This window comes from Ovis canadensis, chromosome 25 (genome assembly GCF_042477335.2).
Source record: "Ovis canadensis isolate MfBH-ARS-UI-01 breed Bighorn chromosome 25, ARS-UI_OviCan_v2, whole genome shotgun sequence".
Lineage (NCBI taxonomy): Eukaryota > Metazoa > Chordata > Mammalia > Artiodactyla > Bovidae > Ovis > Ovis canadensis.
The window spans coordinates 25,754,926-25,777,179 of record NC_091269.1 but is presented as its reverse complement, the minus strand read 5'-3'; the positions used below and the strand labels follow the sequence as shown (position 1 = coordinate 25,777,179).

General features: G+C 37.6%; 1 protein-coding gene across 6 annotated transcripts in view; it reads left to right on the top strand.

Annotated features, from left to right (window-relative positions):
- ARID4B (AT-rich interaction domain 4B) overlaps positions 1-22,254 on the top strand; it is a 140,085-nt gene that overhangs the window by 40,140 nt on the left and 77,691 nt on the right. For all 6 annotated transcript variants that reach the window (XM_069571575.1, XM_069571577.1, XM_069571573.1 and 3 more), the window contains exons 3-4: positions 15,251-15,361; positions 17,887-17,952. In XM_069571575.1, coding sequence (XP_069427676.1) covers positions 15,251-15,361; positions 17,887-17,952 — 177 coding nt within the window. The remainder of the gene's footprint in view (positions 1-15,250; positions 15,362-17,886; positions 17,953-22,254) is intronic.

Sequence of the window (22,254 nt, the reverse complement as noted above, 5' to 3'; positions counted from 1 at the left end):
CACACAGCATGTGGGATCTTAGTTACCAACCAGGGATGGAACCCATGCCCCCTGCAGTGGAAGGGGGAAGACTTAACCACTGGACCACCAGTGAAGTCTTGATGTTATATTATTTTAAATACATATTTTTACTGCATTATTTCATTCTGTGTCTGTTACCTGTTTTTTTTTTCATCATCATCATCATGGCATCTCTCAAGTCTTTACAGTTTTAGTTGCTCAATTGTGTCTGACTTTTTGTGACCCCATGGACTGTATCCTGCCAGGCTCCTCTCTCCATGGAATTCTGCAGGCAAGAATAGTGGAGTGGGTAGCCATTTCCTTCTCCAGGGATTCTTCCTGATCCAGGGATAGAACCGGGTCTCCTGCATTGCAGGTGGAGTGTTTACCACTGAGCCACCTGGGAAGCCCCAAGTCTTTAAATGGTAGCTGTGATTTCCCGGATTGCTTTCACCTTGAGTGTTCCTCCCATGTTACCTCATACCGTATCAGTCAGGAAACCAAGTAGAGAGTCTGTTAGTTGCTGAATATATCTAGTCCAAGTTCCTAGAGAAATAGCCTCTATATCATTGGTTTTCAAACTGTGGGACATCTGAGTTCTCTGGAAAATTCGTTTAAACACAGATTGCTGATTCTGTCCCCCAGAGTTTCTGATTCAGGATGCCTAGAGTGGGGCCTGAGACTTTGCATTTCTGACAAGTTCCTGGGTGATGTCAGTGATGTTGGTCCTGGTGGCGCACTTTAAAAACCTCTTTTCTCGTTTATGATAAAATGTAAACTCATGCACACCAGCATCCTGTGCTCTGTGGAACGTGTGTGTGCGCATGCCTGACACAGTGCTGAGAGCGAGCGAACAGTTGATTGGCACTGTTGCCAGCCTGTGTGTGTGTGCACCTGCTACTTTTCTTTCGAGACGTTCGTGGGACACACGCTCATGTAGATCAGCCTAAGAAATGGTTACTAGAAAAGCATACTTTCTTATCTATTTTTAAGATAAATCATAGAGCCCTCATATTTTTATGTGCTCAGGGAATCTTCCCCACATCACTTGAAATTTATCATGTCACCTGGGTAATTACAGTCCAGTGGATTCTTTCTTCAATATTTTCTTGGGGACAGTCGGTCAGCAAGGGAAATGCTAGAATTCAAGAGCTCTATTGGCTTCCCTCTCCAGCTGGGAATGCTTTCTGGAAGGGAGTACCATTGGAATGTTTCTCATGACTGCAGTGTGTCCGAGGATCATAAAGTGGCAGTTTAGCTGGTGACAAGATGGGCATGGTCATCATAAAAGACAGCAGGGCGGGTTTGATACTGGAATTCTGAGAATGTACTAACCACCTGGGGTCTTACTTTCACTGCAGTCTTTCAAGATTGTGAATCAAATTAGTTTGAGGTTTCTGAGATTTTAATTTGAAAGTTTTGGCAACTCCCCAGCCCCCATCCAAATCATGCTATCTGGAGTATATGATATTAAATGTATCCAGTTAGTCTTCTCACTGTCACAGTCCTTGAAGAGTTACTTTAAAAAAATTTCCTTTTGACAACATTGCTGAACTTGGAGAGCGTTGTACTACTAGGTCAGATGAACCTAACACATATTAGATATTATCACTTAAAGGTTAGAATATTTTTAAAAATAAGTGAACATATAGTTTAATTTGAACTTGTAGGGGGGAAATTCTTTTGTCTTAAACATTGATTTGTTCTTTTGCTTATTGTGTCCAAGGGATAATGAATTTTTGAAGACAGGAAAAGTATATTTTGTTTTTTGCATATTCTGGGCACCTCACCAGGAACTGCCTACTGGTAGTTCAGTTTTGATCTGGTTTGATTGATTGATTGGTTCATTCATTCACTTAACTAGTGTTTTATTGAGTAGTTATTATTTCTACTTTATTTTTTTTGTACAGCTTGTGGGATCTTAGTTCTCCAACCAAGTATCAAACCCAGGCCCCAGCAGTGAAAGCGCCAAGTCCTGACTGTGGGGCCTCCAGGGATTCTCTGTCCCTTACTTATTCTTGACTAGCACTCTTTCTGTCTTCTGATTTGGCAAGATATTCTAAGTTTTGAAAAATATGACTGGAAAAAGTAGAGAAGTCTGTTGAAAATAGAAACTATTCTTTTTTTAGTATAAATGTATTTTTATTTTTATTTTTTTATTTTTTTATTTTTTGCATGTAAAAGATTTATTTAATTCATTGGTAAGGGAACCAGACAAGTGGTAAAGCTGGTTCAAAATGCATTTGAGGCACAGTGCATTTTTTTTTTTTAATAAATTTCACTTTATTTCCCATTTTTATTCCTTAAAATGTAACTATATAAAACAAAAATAGCAGCAACATGTTGTGTTCATACTACATATAAAAGTGAAATACATGACAACATTAATACAAAAGATGAGAGGGAGGAATGGGGAATATGGTATTATAAAATCTTTATACTCTACATTAATCAGTATAATATTGTTTGAAGGTTGAATGGGGAGGGAGGTGGGAGGGGGGTTCATGTTTGGGAATGCATGTAAGAATTAAAAAAAAAAGAAATTAATACAATTATATATTAATTTGTATATATAGTATAGCTTTCTTTTAGAATTTGCATGATATGACTTTCTCCATCTTTTTATTTTTAATTTTTGTCTTTATATTTAAAGTGGATTTCTTGAACAGTGCATAATTGGTTCCTGATTTTTTATACAATCTGATTTTTTAAGTCTTTTAACTAACATGTTTAGACCATTCATATTTAAAGCATTATTGATGTGATTGGTTTAAAAATGCTATCATGCTGGGGTTTTTATTTGTTTGTTGTTTCTTTTTTCCTCTTTTTTCCCTCTCTTGATTTAATTGTGTATGTTTTTTTACTCCATTTTATCTTCTCCATGGAATTATTGTTCACACCGGTTTTAAGCAATTTTTAGATTTTCACTTAATCCAAATCAACCTTCAAACAATATTATACTGATTAAATGTATTTTTAATAAGTTGATAAGAGTGTAGAGCCAGACCTATAAAGGCCTGTAAGTTGATTTTTAAAAATTAAAGACCAGAAGTTGTATTTTAGTGTTGTTTTCTAATGCTGCTGTAATAATGACTGATGACTTTCAATAACTTCTTACAATGTTTTTTCCATAGGAAAGATAACCAAAATGCACATAATAGTGGTTTGCTTGTAGAGGAAGCAGGGTCAGTGGTGTTGGGAGTTTTACAGTTGGTAGTAATCTTAAGAGATGTTTTACTGTGATATTTCTTTCACATCTTAAACATTCCTGGCAAATATTTTCACATTAAATAATAAAGTTAAAATGACCATAAAAAAATCTGGTGTTTTACTTTGTATGTCCATATTTCATTATTCCTTATTGGTCTTCTAGAATTTTATATATTGTGACAATTCCACTTAAAATTTGAAACTGGAATTGGTTTCCTATTTGTGTGAATAGGATCTGAGTCCTAATTAGCCCAGGACGTTATGGATGCTCAGTAAATGTAGACTTGATACAACATTTTATGTCTTCTTTCTGATGTGTTTAATTAAGGCTATTTTGGTTACAGTAATAGAAACCATCTCAATTATTGAAAGCCAAAAAGTGAATTTATTTTATGGATACTGAGTACCTGCAAGTAGAGAGCCCAGTCAGGTTTGAGGAGAGATTTAACTTTTGGGAAGCTAGCAGAAACTAAGTCTAGTGGTTCTCTCAGTCACTTAACAGACTCATATATGTCCCTTTTTTTCTCTACATGTCTGTTCTTTTTTCTTTATTACTGTTTCTCTTTCTTTGCAGACTGGTTTTCTCTCCTCCCTACACATGTCAGAAAATGGCTAACACGGGTTTTTATCACCTTGCTGTACCAGAAAATTGACAAGTCTTTCAATTTTGAATTCTTAACAGGGAGAACCTGTTTGGCACACTGTATATCAGATTGCTGACAATCTGTATAATCAAATTCTTATACCTCTTTGTTAAGAGAAATAATCTGACAATTGGTGCTTGTCGCATTAGCAGCTTATTCTTTATAAAACTATATGGATTCTTTTTAACTGTAAAAATTTGATCATCTCATAAGTTATAAACTGCATTTTAGATTTATCAGCATATGACAATTTTATGTGCAATAGGTAACTTTATTATACATTTTTTATATTATATAATTTACTTATAAAATATATAAATAGACATCATGTGTTTACTTTATTACTGTTATCAATTCCACTTTGCAAATGTGAAATTAGGCTCAGAGAAGTTAAATAACATGTCCCAAAGGTCACATATGGGCTTCTCTGGTGGCTCAGTGGTAAGGAATCCACCTGCTAATGCAGGAGACCCAGGTTCGATCCCTGGTCTGGAAAGATCCTTTGGAGAAGGAAATGGCAACCCACTCCAGTATTCTTGCCTGGGAAATCCCACAGACAGAGAAGCCTGGCGGGCTACTGTCCATGGGGCTGCAAAAGAGTTGGACATGACTTAGCAGCTAAACAGCAACAACAAAGGTCACATAGATGTGGAGTTTGAACCCAGATACTCTTGATTCCAGAGCTCATGCTTTTGACCTCTCGGTGTATAAGATTCCTCCCAATTTATCTGACCTTTGTTTTTGAAGTGTGAATAATTTTTACCTTAAGGAAAATCCCATTTAGCAGGGCTTAACTAATGTCTAACTTCTGTGGTTCAATAAATGATTCCTGAATTCCTCTTGTATATAGGTACAGTTCTAGGACTGGGATATCTGAAGATAGATAAATAAGATGCAGTTTTTGCTTTAAGTTGCTCAATCTAGGAGAGAAGACAGATACAAATCACTAAAATAGAATGTGAAATGTTCATCTTCACAGAATGTTTGTACCCATTTGGACCAAGCAGAGCTAGTATTGTAGTATGGCAGTGAGTATTGTAGTGTTGGTTTACCAAAAGGATTACCTTGGGCTCTGAAATTAGAGTGCATTCTATGGCTTAGAATTTCTGTTTATTATGTATTATATGGTTCAGTTTCTTTTGCTCACTAGACAAAGAATGGATAGATTTTCAAGTGATCAGAGATTATGGTTTGCTTTTGATGGCTTCTTTCAAGGTCATATCTGTGTATCTGTCTTGTCTGTATATTTTTTTTTTGGCTATGCTCTGTGGCTTGTGAAAGCATGCAGTCCTAACCATTGGACTTCCAGGGAATTCCCAGGGTCGTATTCTTGAGAATGTAAAACCAGACAAAAACGTGGTTGGTGCACAGACAGCCATCAGGTGGGAAAATAGCTGTAGCTTCACTAGTGGTGGAATGAGTCCATCGTTGGTTGGCCCAGGACCCAGATCTCTGTGTGAGGCCCAGTTCTCTGGCAGTAGGAGTTGATATACAGAGGTGGAGTCCTGCAAGCTCCAGAGTGATTCGTCCTGCAAAGCTCTGTCTTGCGCATGGGCAATAGAGCAGAAACTGCATCTGAGCAGATTGTGGAACAGGACTGTTTTGTTTCTTGGGTGTTGGTCTGTGGTTTCCCAGCTGCTTAAAGGAAGTGGAGAAAATCAGTATGAGATTGAAACTAATATAAAATTGCCAATATTTGACCTTTTCTGATTTCAGAAAAATAGCAATTTCATATGATTTCATCTAATATTTGCTAAGTGTTTTACTCAGGACCTGTCAGTCTCCCAAAGTTTCTGAACATGCTACCTAATTTAAAACTCTCAAGCACCCTACACGATCAGTCTACAGAGAGGAAACCAAAAATCAAAGTGTCGGGGTGACGTACACCCAAAGACATACCGAAAGTTATTCAGTAAATGAATTGCAGTCTCTTGTTCCAAAACCAGAGTGTGTTCGAATTTGCCAGGATCTTAATCTGTACGTTGAGCAGTTCAAGTAGACAGCAGCCATTCTGAAATCAGATAACAAATAAGTGATGGCTTGTATCCAGAGAGCTAGTGAACCAAGACCCAAACCCCAAGTCCACATGGCCAGACATAAATCATTACAGTGCCAGCTTATGGTTTTTCTTTGTGCTTCTTGAGTTTTGAACTGGCTGTAACCTTCACTTTTGAACTGTGGTGTTGAAGAAGACTCTTGAGAGTCCCTTGAACTGCAAGGAGATCCAACCAGTCCATCCTAAAGGAGATCAGTCCTGGGTGTTCATTGGAAGGACTGATGTTGAAGCTGAAACTCCAGTACTTTGACCACCTGATGCGAAGAGCTGACTCATTTGAAAAGACCCTGATGCTGGGAAAGATTGAAGGCAGGAGGAAAAGGGGATGACAGAGGATGAGATGGCTGGATGGCATCACTGACTCAATGGACATGGGTTTGGGTAAACTCCGGGAGTTGGTGTTGGACAGGGAGGCCTGGCGTGCTGCAGTTCATGGTGTCGCAAAAAGTCAGACACGACTGAGCGACTGAACTGAACTGAACCTTCGAGATTATTAAAGTTTAAACATTATAAATAAGCATGGTATGTTCTGAGTGATGTTATGCTAAAGTAGATTCATTTGAATAAGGTTTTGATTTCACTAGCAAGATAACAGATAAGTTTAACTTCTCTGAGGGCAAAATAAATTGTCTACCTTTATGTTACATGGAGAAAGTGGCTTTGCTTTTTGGCACATAGAATAATGTCTTAAATACAGGTGGCACTTAATAAATGTCCTTCCCAGTAAATTTCTCTCTTACCTCTTTGCAGATGATGAGCATTCTAGTTAGAATGTCTTTTTTGAGTTATTTAAGTTTCCAGGAATATGCAGACAACCCCTCTGTGAATATGTAGGTCTCTCTCTGGTTAATAGACGTGGGTCTAAAATTTGCTTATAAATAATTTGTAGTTTCAGCTCACAAGGTAACTTAAATTTTAGGGAGAAAATTAATAAATACGTACCATCCAGAGAAGATTCTTGTGCTTGGAGGAAAGGGTTGGTGTTGTTGTTGTTGTTGTTGTTGTTGTTTTTAATATGGAAGAACTTTCACAGTTCAGTTTTTAAAAAAATGAGGAACTCTGATAAAGAACACATAATGAGGTGGATGAAACTGCAGCCTATTTTACAGAGTAAGCCAGGAAGAAAAACACCAATACAGTATACTAACGCATATTTATGGAATTTAGAAAGATGGTAACGATAACCCTGTATGCAAGACAGCAAAAGAGACACAGATGTATAGAACAGTCTTTTGAACTCCGTGGGAGAGGGCGAGGGTGGGATGATATGAGAGAATGGCATTGAAACATGTAAATTATCACATGTGAAACGAATCACCAGTCCAGGTTGGATGCATGAGACAGGGTACCCGGGGCTGGTGCACTGGGGTGATCCAGAGGGATGGGATGCGGAGCGGGATTCAGGATGGGGAACACATGTACACCCGTGGCAGATTCATGTCAATGTATGACAAAACCAATACAATATTGTAAAGTAAAATAAATAAAACTGAAAAAACCTAAAGAAAAAAGAACACATATGAGCAGTTAATAGGAAAAATATACAAATATCCAATAAATACATACTGTTTAAAAATAATTTTTTCATGTATTTCTTTTTTTTTTAACAACAAAAGGAAGCCTGTTGTTTATTATTATTGCTGGTTATAATTAGTATCCAGAGTAGGGACAATGTATTATATAAAATGTTCAGGTTTCAATAAAAATATTGGACACTTATAATGTTAAAAGAAAGTAAGACTCTTACACAAAGTTGCAGGTTACAAAATAAATTTTACAATCAATTGTATTTTGATACACTGGCAATGAATACTCTAAAAACAAAATTAATAAAAATATCAAAAAGAATAAAACACTTGTTCAGTTGCTAAAGAAGCACAAGAGTTATTTTAAAAAATCAGAAAATGTTTCTGAAAGAAATTAAGAAAGGCCTAAATAAATGGAAAGACCCCACATTCATGGATTGGAAGACCTAAAATACTGTTAAGATGGCCTGTGCCCTTTGCTTAGCCACTCAGTCATGTCCGACTCTTTGAGACCTCACGGAGGGACTGTAGCCCGCCAGGCTCCTCTATCCCATGGGATTTCCCAGGCAAGAATGCTGGAGTGGGTTGCCATTTTCTTCTCCAGGGCATGTATTTCAACTTTATAGTATGCAGAATTCATATAATCTGTATATGTGTATTCATGTATTGGGTTGGCAGAAAAGTTCTTTTGTATTTTTGCATAACATCTTATTGCTGTCTTCACACTTCGAGAGCAAGCTGCAGACATGATGTCCTTTCATCCCTAAATGCTGCAGAGCATGCTGCTGCTAAGTCACTTCAGTCGTGTCTGACTCTGTGTGACCCCACAGACGGCAGCAGACACTCCTCCTTATTGTGCATTCAGCTGTCTAAATCGGAAAGTCAGCATTGGTATAATACTGCCATCCTAGTCTGAGACCGTTTCAGAGTTCACTAACTTGCCTAATAAGTCTTTTTCCTTTTCTGGCCCATGCTCAGTCTAGGACTACACGTTACATTTGATTATCACGTCTCTTCAGAGTGCTTCAATTTGAAAGTCTTTCCCAGTTTTCACTATATTTCGTGTCCCTTAGCGTGTTAAGGAATACAGACCTTATATTCTGTGCATCTAATTTTTCTCATCGTCAAAATCATTCTTGACATGTATATCACAGAAAGGATGTGCTTTTGTTCTCCGTGCATGGCGTCATTCCACTACTGATAATTGAATCGTATGCCAGGAATGTGTCAATATCCTATTCTTTATCACACCTTCACTCATCAGTGTAGGATCTGTTGACAACTCTATGAAATCAATCACCTTCATGATGGTTGCTAAAAGATAATTCTCTGTTTCCATCATTCTTGCTACATTTATTAACATTTTACTGTAAGAGAGCTTTCCTCTTTCTACATTTTTTTATTTATTCATCATTCATTCATTTCCTTGTCAATATAGAATCATAGCTGCAAGTTTTACTAAGTGGGTTTTGATTTTTCACCTGAATGTAATTTACTTACACACACACACATCTTAAGTCATTCACTTTTGATATATACATATATCCCCTAACAAGATTATGGGACAGCCAATACTTTGATGCTGAAGGTTTCCCTCATTTGGCCAGTAGGAGCCCCTTCAAGGTGGCTCCTATGTCCCTTTGAAATGTTCCGATTATTCATTGAGCATTTCTTTACCTTCTGCCATAAGATATTTTAGATTCTGCTTGTATTTTCTCTGCCCAAGTTTGAAATTAGCTGTTTCTCCAAGGATCCTTGGTACCTTTTGATGTATTATGGGTTCATCTGTTCGAATTATCTCCATTATTGTTTTAATGCCTCTGTGAGATCATCGCATATAAAAAGGTGGTTTCATAGATTTATTATCACACTGTGTGTTTAAATACATTTATTTACTGAGAATTTTAGTATCAAATTTAATATCTTGATTCCCTTGGCTACACTGGCACTGCCTTAGTAATCAATTTGAATGCTTACTGTTTTTAAAAAATACCTCAATAAAATGTCATCTAGCATGTTTTCCTTTTTGAAAAATGTATCTTGAGTAACTGAATATTTCTTAGGCAGTGCCAACGTTAGTCATTTGGAGCATTGATTAAACTGTTATCTCTCTTAAACTTGCATATATCGTGTACTGTAGCCCAAGGCACATAAGAGATTATTGTTGATTCATTTGAGTACTTATATATTTCCATGGCATTTTGGCTTCTTGAAGGATTATTATCCACCAATAGCTAATTTAAAATTTGCTTATGCTTTTTAGTGTTTCCATGGAATTTAATGGTTTTTAGGTGCCAGTTAGGACACTTGGTAGATTGACTAGAAAAATAATTGTTTAAGCAGTGCTGAAATAACTGTGAGGTAGCTGTTGCCTTGACAACTGGAAAACTGTTCTGTTTGCTAAACAAAGGGATGGTAATTTAGTCATTTAATTTCCTTTTTGGCATGGAGGTAGTTTAGAAAAACATTTTATTTTAGCCTCTGAGATGATCTGTATTTTTTACCAAAAGCAGCAGAACAAAAAAAAAAGGTAAGAGGTTTTTTTTTTTTTTTTTTCCTGGTGGTATACATTGCACACCTTACAGGGTTGGTGTTGGTCAAAAGTATCTTGGTAAATCTGACATGCTTCTTTGAATAGCTCTGCTTTGGATCAAAGTACAGTAGCCTCAAAAGAGAGGTGTATAATCTTGGTAATCTTCCTGCTACACTAAAGGACTCAGATAGACTTTTTCTAGCATCCCCACAAACACTTAACCTCTCCTGATACTAGAATTCAACATGATTGCTTTATTTCTGAATTGAACAGGGGGATACTATTTTAAAGATTCCTTATCCATATACACAGTTATACTGGAATCTGTTTTATTTATGTGGAATCTCCTTTTGTATAGAACTTAAACATTTTTTTAAATTCACAATTGTACCTCCAGAATATTGAATAATAACAGCCTTTATTTGATATTGTATGCTGGGTCCTGTTCTAATAAGCACTTCAAATGTAGTGGTTCAAGCTTCATCCCTGTGAGATAGTCACTATTTATTGTGTCTAGAGGCAAGGTTATCTGGCTGCTCAGTGGTAGATTTGAATGTAAGCATCTAATTCAAGAGCCTGTGCTCTTAATTACTATATTATACTGATTCTCATTAATAGAGTCACTCCAAACACACTGGAGAATATAGACAAGTATTACTAAGAATGTTCAAAATAAACCCTCTTCCCAGTGACTTAACAGATTATAATATTTTGAGTATTATAATTGATAATTGTGGGAGCCAGATTACAAGGGAGAGTTATCACACAGTAATGTCTTCTTCTTTTAATATGTGTGAAATGTTCCTTAGTTTATATTTTAAAAAGTAAAGTGCTACATGCCAAATGTAAAAAACAAAAAATAAACTTTTTTTTAGAGCAAAACAGAAAACATACTTTGAATAAAGTATTTTCATTTCCACACCCCTCCTTTCCAGTCCCTTTCTGATAGGGTAATCACTCTTTAATAGCTGTCTTCAGCTTTAAGGTGCATGTTTTTCTGTGTGTATACTGTATCAAATATATCTTTGATTATTCCTGCATTTCTAGAAGCATAAAAACTATAACAGTTTAAAGATATGTACATATTACCAGTTACTCTGTACTGTGCTCTCATTAGATTTAATGCTGAAGAAATACTATATTCTGAGAAGTAGTGACACTGGTTGAAAAAGTGAGAAAAGTGGTTTAACGTTCTCTTTGCCCTAATTTATATGAGTAGTCATGTAAAATGAGGTTTTGCCTCTCCCATTTTAAAAAGAAAAACGAGGGGGAGCCAGATTCGAATTTACATTGGTTTAATGACTTTTTTGCCCACACATACAAAGTTTCATAATAGTAATTGTGAATATTTAAATACTTTGGGCATCATAACTGATTACTTTTAATACTAGTCCTATTTTTCTGATATGGATGGACACTGAAGTTTAGGGAGGTTCTGAAGCCTGTGAAGATGCACCTAGTTAGCATAATGAATAGAGCTGGGATTAGGACCGTGTCTTCTGCTTTGAGAACCTGTGCTGTTAGTCTTACATTACACTAATTATAGAGTGATAATTTATGATGTGCTAAAATTACATACTGGACATGGAACAACAGACTGGTTCCAAATAGGAAAAGGAGTACGTCAAGGCTGTCTATTGTCACCCTGCTTATTTAACTTATATGCAGAGTACATCACGAGAAACGCTGGGCTGGAAGAGACACAAGCTGGAATCAAGATTGCCGGGAAAAATTGGCTCAGAGGTTAAAGCATCTGCCTGGAATGCAGGAGACCCAGGTTCGATCCCTGGGTCGGGAAGATCCCCTGGAGAAGGCAATGGCAACCCACTCCAGTACTCTTGCCTGGAGAATCCCATGGAGGGAGGAGCCTGGTAGGCTACAGTCCGTGGGGTCACAAAGACTCGGACACGACTGAGTGATTTCATTCAGATATGCAGATGACACCACTCTTATGGCAGAAAGTGAAGAGGAGCTAAAGAGCCTCTTGATGAAAGTGAAAGAGGAGAGTGAAAAGGTTGCCTTAAAGCTCAACATTCAGAAAACGAAGATCATGGCATCTGGTCCCATCACTTCATGGAAAGTCCCTTGGACAGCAGGGAGATCCAACCAGTCCATTCTAAAGGAGATCAGTCCTGGGTGTTCATTGGAAGGACTGATGCTAAAGCTGAAACTCCAGTACTTTGGCCACCTCATGCGAAGAGTTGACTCATTGGAAAAGACCCTGATGCTGGGAGAGATTGGAGGCAGGAGGAGAAGGGGACAACAGAGGATGAGATGGCTGGATGGTATCACCGACTCGACGGACATGAGTCTGAGTGAACTCCGGGAGTTGGTGATGGACAGGGAGGCCTGGCGTGCTGCTTTTCATGGGGTCGCACAGAGTCAGACACGACTGAGCGACTGAACTGAACTGAAAATTACATACGAGCTTCCCTGGTAGCTCAGTGATAAAGAATCTGCCTGCCAACCAGAGAAGATGCGAGTTTAGTTCCTGGGTTGGAAAGATCCCCTGCAGAAGGAAATGGCGACCCACTCCATATACTTGCATGGGAAATCCCATGGAGAGAGAAAAGCCTGGTGGGCTGCAGTCTGTGGGTTCACAAAGAGTCAGGCACAACTTAGTGACTAAACAACAACAAAATTATATACACAAATCTGACCATGTATGTTGTGAGTTTCATTTGTTTTTTTCTGTAGAAATTCATGTTCTGGTTAGCATAGTTTTACTTCCAGACAATTAATGTGTCTCAGTATCCCATTCTGACCATCTGTGTAGCTCCAACCTGTGTTAAAATGCAGGCTTGTTAAACAAATGTATATAGAATTCAGATTATTCATCCAAATAATTAAGAGAAATTAGAGACAAAAAAGTAACTTACCTATGATGATACAAAAAAAGAGAGAGAGACAAATTAAAATCAGGGCATGGATCTTTGCTTTTCTTAGGCTCTTTTGAGAAATTAACACTGTTCTAACAATGTATTTAGCAAGTTTTTTTAAACTTCAACTTTCCTTTGCAAGTATTTTTCTAATAGACATTTTCTTTATGTAGTTTGCTAATTCCTTTTCTTGTGTTCTAGTGTGAAGGAAGGAAAATATTACTCCTTGAAAGTAATAATTTGCCCTCATGAAATCTGAGCTAATTATTACTCTTTTCTATCTACATGGATTTCCATGTTGGTTACAATGTGGCTTTGATTTGGAGGAAAAATCACCTTTCTCAAATTCAGGCTGAATAAATCTGCTCAGTAAGCATAGTTATTGTTTGCTAATGTTGGGTTGTGGCCAGTGTTTGATATGAATATTAGTGAAAGGAACCCTTAAATGAGTTTATGTGTGCTAGTAGTCTAAATAATATCACTGTTCTGTTTCACCCCCCGCCCCGCCTTTTTGGTTTAGAATTCTCTGTAATAAAAGTACCTAAAAAGCGTATCATTTCTTAAATATTTATTTGTTCCTGATTGGGCACGAACATGTACTTTTAGATGACCTCTGATTCTTTCTGTATTTCACAATTTCTGGTTCCTCAATTTTTATTGAACCAAACTATTTATCTATGAAAATAAAATTTTGCTGGCTAATGAGGCAGGAAGTATTAATGCGAGAGGTTGTGAGTTGTGGAGGTTAATGGGCCTTATGGTCATGAAGCGGCCCCTTTATCTGGGCTTCTTTAGCAATAACACAAAATTTATCAATTGAATTGATGTCTTTTTGACAATTTCTGAGTGAAGTGCTGCAAATTCCTTTTCATATTCTTGCTAAAATAAAGCCACTAGCCTGTCTGGAATTAAATCAAAATTTTGACCAAGAAAGGTGATATTTTAAGAGGGCTCAGCCATAAGGTAGAAATGCATTTATTAAATTTAGGTGCAAAGACTAGTATAGAGTTATCAAATTGTAGTTCATGGTATCAGCATATTTAAAAAGTAACAATGCAGAAATGATTATCTTTCTTTGAGGGTATACTTCTGCTATAGCATAAATTGAAATATAAGCATTTTCTTAAGTAGATTTAAGAAGTCATATACTTGATATGTTTTAAGTATTTATTTTAAAAATATGTGAGGCAAATGGCCATTAAGGAGGATGACCTGATATGTTTAGTTGTAACTCCTTTTTTTGGTTTCTGGTACCTCCCCACCTTTCAAAAAGTTATTAAAATTATTTGCTATCTTTATGATAATTTTTGTTGTACCATTAGAATATTTTTTTAGAGATAGATCTCTTCTGTGTGTATTAGCCAGAACTATCAGGGGTAAATTTATTTTAAGATCCAAATGAAATTGATGTTCTCATTAGTTATTGCTATATAATAGTATTTTTCCACCTTGTATTCTATGGAATTTCTGCAGGATGTTAATAGATGTTAATTTTAAAAAAGGATTCTTTGGACAAATAGACTGGGAAATAATGAGACAGAATGGGAATTCATTCGATAAACTGATATTCCCAGACTCCCAACTCTTTTTTTTTCTGATGGTGCATCTTGGTATATTAGTTTTTCTTGTAAAACATTTAGGAGAAGTTACTTGTATGATCTTTGTCTGTGGAATTGATTAATGTAAGTAGAACCCCTTAGAACTATAGCTCCTGTGCAGAAAAAGAACCTGATTATAAAAAAACCAGCTAGATTAGGACTATTAAAATTAAATCACAGTGAAAAAGCTTAGAATAATATTTATTGTAGACGAGAAGTAAACAGTGAATTCATGCCAAAGCAGTTGAGACATTTTGGCTGATTTTTACTTCAGATTTTTCAAATTGGATTTCTTTGTTCAGTTTTCAACAATAGTTTGAATCTATGTGGTTTTCCCTACCCTCTTTATACTGTTCTACCTTAGAGTCATCTTGATAGGGAGCTGTTCTGAATTTGGGTGGCTGCCAAGATAATAGCCTAAATATGAAAAGAAATTTTCTTTGAGCTTTAAGGATGTTCCTTTTCTTTCAGTGGTTATTTAGTAAAGAAAATTTGAATAAAAGAGTGGATAGAATGATACATACTTGTGATTGAGCTAATTCTTATCATGGACCATGTGTGTTTTATGTAGAGAAAAAAAGATGCCTTTGTATCTTCTTTGATGTACATTTTGGTACATGTAAATAGACCTTATGTATTTTACTTATTTTTAAGTTAGAGTATTTTATAGATTGTTCTTGTTAACAATACATTCATATATTAAAAATTTTATAGCTGTAACAGGATTAGATCAGCCATTCTAAAGTCTGATTGGGGGAAAGAACTCGAAAGTTTAAATCTAATAATAAGTTTTTGCATTTTTAGGCGCTTGATGAACCTCCCTATTTGACAGTGGGCACTGATGTGAGTGCTAAATACAGAGGAGCCTTTTGTGAAGCCAAGATTAAGACAGCAAAAAGACTTGTCAAAGTCAAGGTACAGTATATACATTTTATCAAGTATATATTTAGTATTTGACATCTGAACTTTTATTTGGTGAATGTATTAAGAATTCTTCTGCAAGTTGAGTTCAGTTTCTAAGAGTAAAGATTGTAAAAATAACTGAAAGCAAAGCATTATTTGTGATTCTTAAGTGTTCTAATTGGAATGAAATTAGATGATCATAATTGGTATTTTGAATGCCATTTCACTACAGACATGGTCATATTTGTATTGTTAGCCTTTTAGAACTGGAAAGGACCTTAGAAGTCATGTAGTTTAATTTGTTAATTTTATCCTGAGGAAAATGAGGCTCAATAAAAGGTCAGTGATTTGTCCAGGGCCATTCTGGAAAATTAGTGACATAGTGGGAATTAGAATAGTACATCAATTTTAAGACCCTTCCCCATTTTAACCATGAAACTGAGATGTGGTTTATAACTGATGATGGTGGGTCTCGTTGCTGATTCCCTATCTTCTGCTTTTCTTGAAAAAATCTTGCTAATTATTTATTGACTTGCAAACTGTGCAGGTGGGAAGGAGGATGGGGATATGAGAATAGCCTTGTCTCTTTTCCAGAGATTTAGAATCCAGGTTAGCAGATACCCCATAAAATATTGTTTTGAACGTCACCAGTAAAACAGCCACAGAGGTGTTGAACGTGAGCTCTCAGAGCTGCTTCCATGCTTGTCTGCCTTGGTTCTTTCCTTATGCATGGACATGCTGAAAAAAGCTTCGGGGTGATGCTGACTGGCACTGCTAGTTAAGAACCATTGTGACAGGGCCTCTAAATTAGCTGTAAGTCTGTAGGATGCTGATCTGGTCCCCCTCCCTGCCTTCAGGTTTCACATGCTTGGTGTACCTAAGCTTCTGTAGTGCCTTTTCCTGTTCTGACTTCACACGCTGGTGTTCTCTGAGCACTCATTTTTGCCATTACTATCTTGTAGATGAAGAGAAAGTTTTTTAAATCAGTTTTCTCACCCTTTCAGGCAGAGCTGCTGAGAGCACATGTAATACCTTAGTGTGAATTAGACAGAAATCTCTCCCTTTGGAGAGAAGTGGAACTTCTCAGCAGAACTTGGCCTCCAGATAAGCACCTTCTAACTTGTGCTGGTTAGAAAAGGTGTTCCTTTGGGCAAGAGCCATGTGTTACTCCAGGAACCATGCTTCACTGGAATTTAGCCGTGATTTGTGATCTCACCTGGGTGTCTCTGTGTACTGTATGAATCTGCAGAATGACACACAGCAGTTCCGCCGTTTCTTGCTGCCAGCGAAAGGAAGGAGGCAGCCTGTACTACTTGTGCTGATAGCACAGAGCACCAGCCAGTACCTTGTGTCTTATAAGTAGTGGCTGTCTAAAATTTGTTCTTAGTTCTTTAGACTGCTCTAAAAATGTGTTTATAATTCAAAGCTAATGATTTTCTCAAAAGGTATGGTAGTATATTTCTGTATCAGTTTGTTTATGATTCAGAGTTAATACATTTTCAACAATTTGTTGATATACTTCTTCCCTATCAGTTTTTATTTATTGAGCATTTATTACATGCTGAGCATTGTATCAGGTATTGAAACTCTAGTATTAAGACCTTTTCTCAATTCTTAAGTGCTTTACTGTCTAAGTGAATGGCACAGATATGTAAACACATAATTTAAATAAAGAGTAGTAGTGCCATGTGTGAGACAGAAATGTATGGGATGCTGTGAGTACAGGACAGCTCCTTTCGTAGCTGGTTTGTGAGCCTGTTTCATAACTGATTACCGCATATCAGATAAGACCACGTTAATGGTTCAGTCCTTGGAAGCTGTTGTTTTATATAGGGGAAACCACCTTTTCTATGCTGAGTATTGGAAAGTATTTTGTTTTTACCAACTAATTATGTATTTAAACTTGATCCCTTTATTTTAACTTAACTTTATTTTACCATCTAGTGTCCTATTCTCTGATGTCTGTACTGACACAGTATAGCAAGTTCTGGATCCGGATGGCCTGAGTTTGAATCTCAGCTCTACCATGTACTTGGACCAGTTGCTTACACTTTGTGTTCTTCTGTCTTCTTAGCAATAAAGTGGGAATAACCACACCTGTCTAACAAAGTTTTTGTGAAGGTTATAGGTTCAATGCTTGAGCTTGATGCTTGACACTCAGCAAATGTTTGTTGCTAAGGCTTATTATTTACTGATTTATTTAAAATGGTAGAATTTATTTTTTTTAAATGGTAGAATACCTAATAAACTAAGATCACCACCTCCTTTTTCCTCATTTTTTAGGAAAACAAATTATATGATTAAACTCATAACTAATAGTACTGAATAAACTATAGTAAGTGAGTCATCAAGTAAATTAGTCTGGATGTTGTCTGTTAAATAGTAAGTTTTTCAGTTTCTACTTAGGGATTGAGATTTTGTATAAACTAAGCAGCCATTTGTTTAGATTACTTATTTAAGAAAAGAATTCATGCATTAATGAGCTTGTGCTGCTTTTTTTTTCTTTTTTGGTGGCTAATTAAATTTATAATCTCTAGGTAACATTTAGACATGATTCTTCAACAGTGGAAGTTCAAGATGACCATATAAAGGGCCCACTAAAGGTAATTCATTTATTTATTCATAATTACTGTTCCCCACTGAAGCACTAGAAATAATAATCTTTATCTTTTAAAAAATTCATTGGTTACTTTGCAATTCAGTTGATAAACCTGTTCAGTTCAGTTCAGTCGCTCAATCGTGTCCGACTCTTTGCGACCCCATGAATCACAGCATGCCAGGCCTCCGTGTCCATCACCATCACCCAGAGTTTACTCAAACTCATGTCCATCGAGTAGGTGATGCCATCCAGCCATCTCATCCTCTGTCGTCCCCTTCTCCTCCTGCCCCCATTCCCTCCCAGCATCAGTCTTTTCCAATGAGTCAGCTCTTCACATGAGGTGGCCAAAGTACTGGAGTTTCAGCTTCAGCATCAGTCCTTCCAATGAACACCCAGGACTGATCTCCTTCAGGATGGACTGGTTGGATCTCCTTGCAGTCCAAGGGACTCTCAAGAGTCTTCTCCAACAACACAGTTCAAAACCATCAATTCTTTGGTGCTCAGCTTTCTTCACAGTCCAACTCTCACATCCATACATGACCACTGGAAAAACCATAGCCTTGACTAGACAGACCTTTGTTGGCAAAGTAATGTCTCTGCTTTTGAATATGCTGTCTAGGTTGGTCATAACTTTCCTTCCAAGGAGTAAGCATCTTTTAATTTCATGGCTGCAATCACCATCTGCAGTGATTTTGGAGCCCCCCAAAATAAAGTCTGACACTGTTTCCCCATCTATTTCCCATGATGAGATGGGACCGGATGCCATGATCTTGGTTTTCTGAATGTTGAGCTTTAAGCCAGCTTTTTCACTCTCCACTTTCACTTTCATCAAGAGGCTTTTTAGTTCCTCTTCACTTTCTGCCTTAAGGGTGGTGTCATCTGCATATCTGAGGTTATTGATATTTCTCCCGGCAATCTTGATGTCAGCTTGTGCTTCTTCCAGCCCAGCGTTTCTCATGATGTACTTTGCATATAAGTTAAATAAGCAGGGTGACAATAGACAGCTTTGACATACTCCTTTTCCTATTTGGAACCAGTCTGTTGTTCCATGTCCAGTTTTAACTGTTGCTTCCTGACCTGCATATAGGTTTCTCAAGAGGCAGATCAGGTGGTCTGGTATTCCCATCTCTCTCAGAATTTTCCACAGTCTATTGTGACCCACATAGTCAAAGGCTTTGGCATAGTCGATAAAGCAGAAATAGATGTTTTTCTGGAACTCTCTTGCTTTTTGGATGATCCAGCAGATATTGGCGATTTGATCTCTGGTTCCTCTGCCTTTTCTAAAACCAGCTTGAACATCTGGAAGTTCACAGTTGACGTACTGCTGAAGCCTGGCTTGGAGAATTTTGAGCATTACTTTACTAGCATGTGAGATGAGTACAATTGTGCAGTAGTTTGAGCATTCTTTGGCATTGCCTTTCTTTGGGATTGGAATGAAAACTGACCTTTTCCAGTCCTGTGGCCACTGCTGAGTTTTCCAAATTTGCTGGCATATTGAGTGCAGCACTTTCACAGCATCATCTTTCAGGATTTGAAATAGCTCATCTGGAATTCGATCACCTCCACTAGCTTTGTTCATAGTGTTGCTTTCTAATGCGTAATTCTCTCTAAATAGGAAAAAAATAGACTTAATGTGCTATAAAACCTATGTGACAGTAAAACTTGTGTTCAGAAGTTAAATGAACATCAAGGAAAGATTGATTGCTTTTTATTCACTCATCTGTTTTAGTCTCGCCATGTTTCACTTACTAAAAGGGTGGAATTTCCAGAGATATTAAGTGGTAAACTAGGGATCTAGTGATACTGAGTTCCATGATGATGTGAGAAGTGAGAAAAGAAAACATAATAAAACAAATCTTCAGAGCTTTCAATTCTTTCAGGCAACTGCTGGCCTATGAAATGTTTTAAGGGTCATCAGGCCGTTATAAGTGACAAACATGTTCATACATACACATAGAGAGTTTAAGTTCTTTGCATTAGTTGTTCTTCATTGGCCAGTTATGAATTAAGTGCTACTTTACTTTCCACTAGGGCTTCCCTGGTGCTCAGAGGTTAAAGCGTCTGCCTGCAATGCCGGAGACATGGGTTCGATCCCTGGGTTGGGAATATCCCCTGGAGAAGGAAATGGCAACCCACTCTAGTATTTTTGCCTGGAGAATCCCTTGGACGGAGGAGCCTGGCAGGCTACAGTCCACGGGGTTACAAAGAGTTGGACACGACTGAGCGACTTCACTTCACTTCACTTTTACTTTCTAGTGGTAGCTCAGAGGGTAAAGCATCTGCCTCTAATGCGGGAGACCTGGGTTCCATCCCTGGGTCGGGAAGATCCTCTGGAGAAGGAAAAGGCGACCCACTCCAGTACTCTTGCCTGGAAAATCCCATGGACGGAGAAGCCTGGTAGGCTACAGTCCATAGGGTTGCAGAGAGTCGGACACAACTGAGCAACTTCACTTCACTTACTTTCCACTAGTGAGCAGGCTTAAAGGAAATACGTAGGTAGCCACTATGTGCTGTTTGGCCCTTTTGAATGTCTGAAACGGACATTGGCCTAGCTGGGCAAATTTTAAGAAATGCTAACATAATTGAAGAAACATTTGTAGATGCAAGAAAATTCCTTTCCTAATGAAACAGTACTTTTCAGAGAATTTGATAGATGTCTTTATCTGCCAATTTTTGTTGGTGGTTGATTTGAAAACTTTTAATTGAATCCCCAGGGCATTATTGCATGTCTAGTAGACACTGTGGAAGACTAAGAGCTTCCCAAATAGCACTAGTGGTAAAGAACCCGCCTGCCAATGCAAGAGAAGTGGATTTGATCCATGCTTTGGGAAGATAGATCCCTTGGAGTAGGAAATGGCAACCCACTCCAGTATTCTTGCCTGGAAAATTCCATGGACAGCGGAACCCGGTGAATTGCAGTCCATGGGGTCACAGAGTCAGACATGACTGAGCACATGTGCACGAGGGAGACTAAGCCTTGTGAGGTTTAGTATTGCCTTGGGAAACTTATTTTCCCCTTGTGCTGTTTCATAGGTGTCCTCTTTAATGTTGCATGCACATGTGTATCACTTGTAGGGATAAGAGGACAAAAACATGTGCCTGTATACTTTGATGTTGGGCTTCCCTGGTGGCTTAGATGGTAAGGAATCTCTGTGCAGAGAAGATGTGGTTCGATCCCTGGGTTAGGAAGATCCCCTGGGTAAGGAAATGGCAACCCACTCCAGTACTCTTGACTGGAGAATTCCATGGACAGAGGAGCCTGGTGGGGCTGCAGTCCATGGGGTCACAAAGATTCAGACATAACTGAGCGACTAACACACACACACACACACAATTTGCTGTTAACTGCCATTTATTTAGCATTTAGTATGTGTTAGTACTGTGCTAATTCCTCTGCACATAGTGTTTTATATAATGCTCATAACAGCTCTTTAGAGGTGAGGAAGTTGGTGGGGGATGGAAGGTAAAGTAATCTGGCCCTAGGTCTTACAGCCAGTAATGGGATGGCAAAAATAAAAATTCTCATGGACTCATAGCCTGTAGTTTTGAAGCATTGTGCCCCCTGGATGATCAGAACACACGCATCTCTATGCCTTATTTTTATTTTTGCCTTATGAGCACACCAGCTAGCTCTTCACTGCCTGACTACCTTACTTACCTGGCACATGCTAGCTGCTACCAGTTAATAAAAAATACTCAGTGTTGCAGGGATAGGAAAGACAATTTGAATCTTCAAGACATCTCTCCTTTTGGTTAAGCCTGTTTGATTGTGGCATAGTTGGTTTATTTTGCTTGTTTGATTTGTCTTATTAAAATTTTCTTTGTTTTTGATTAGGCTTGGGATCATTTGATTTTGACATAGACAAGTATACTAAATTATAGTCTCAAGATTGTTGAAATAGTTCTCTTGCTTATGGATTTTTTTTTGTATCTAGATTTTCAGTTGTTTCCTAATATACTTGGTAGCTTTCTATCAGCTGATAGAGAGTATTAACATTTGGATAAATGTTTCTCCTAGAGAAAATAAACTTCTATTTATTTGTGGTTATTTGATTTCAGTATATTTTCAGTGAGTTGACATGAAAATGATACTGGAATGGTTGAGTGTTATATTTTTAAAATGCACCATGTATTTATTGACGGTAGTCTCTGGTAGTCCAGTGGTTGGGGCTGTGCACTTGTACTCCAGGGGGCCTGTGCTTCATCTCTGGTTTGGGAACTAGAAGAGAGAGAGAGAGAAGAATTTGCTTCCCTTTTTTGGGCATCGTGTGGGGCTGACGCTCTCTTCTCTGAACAAGTTTAGTTT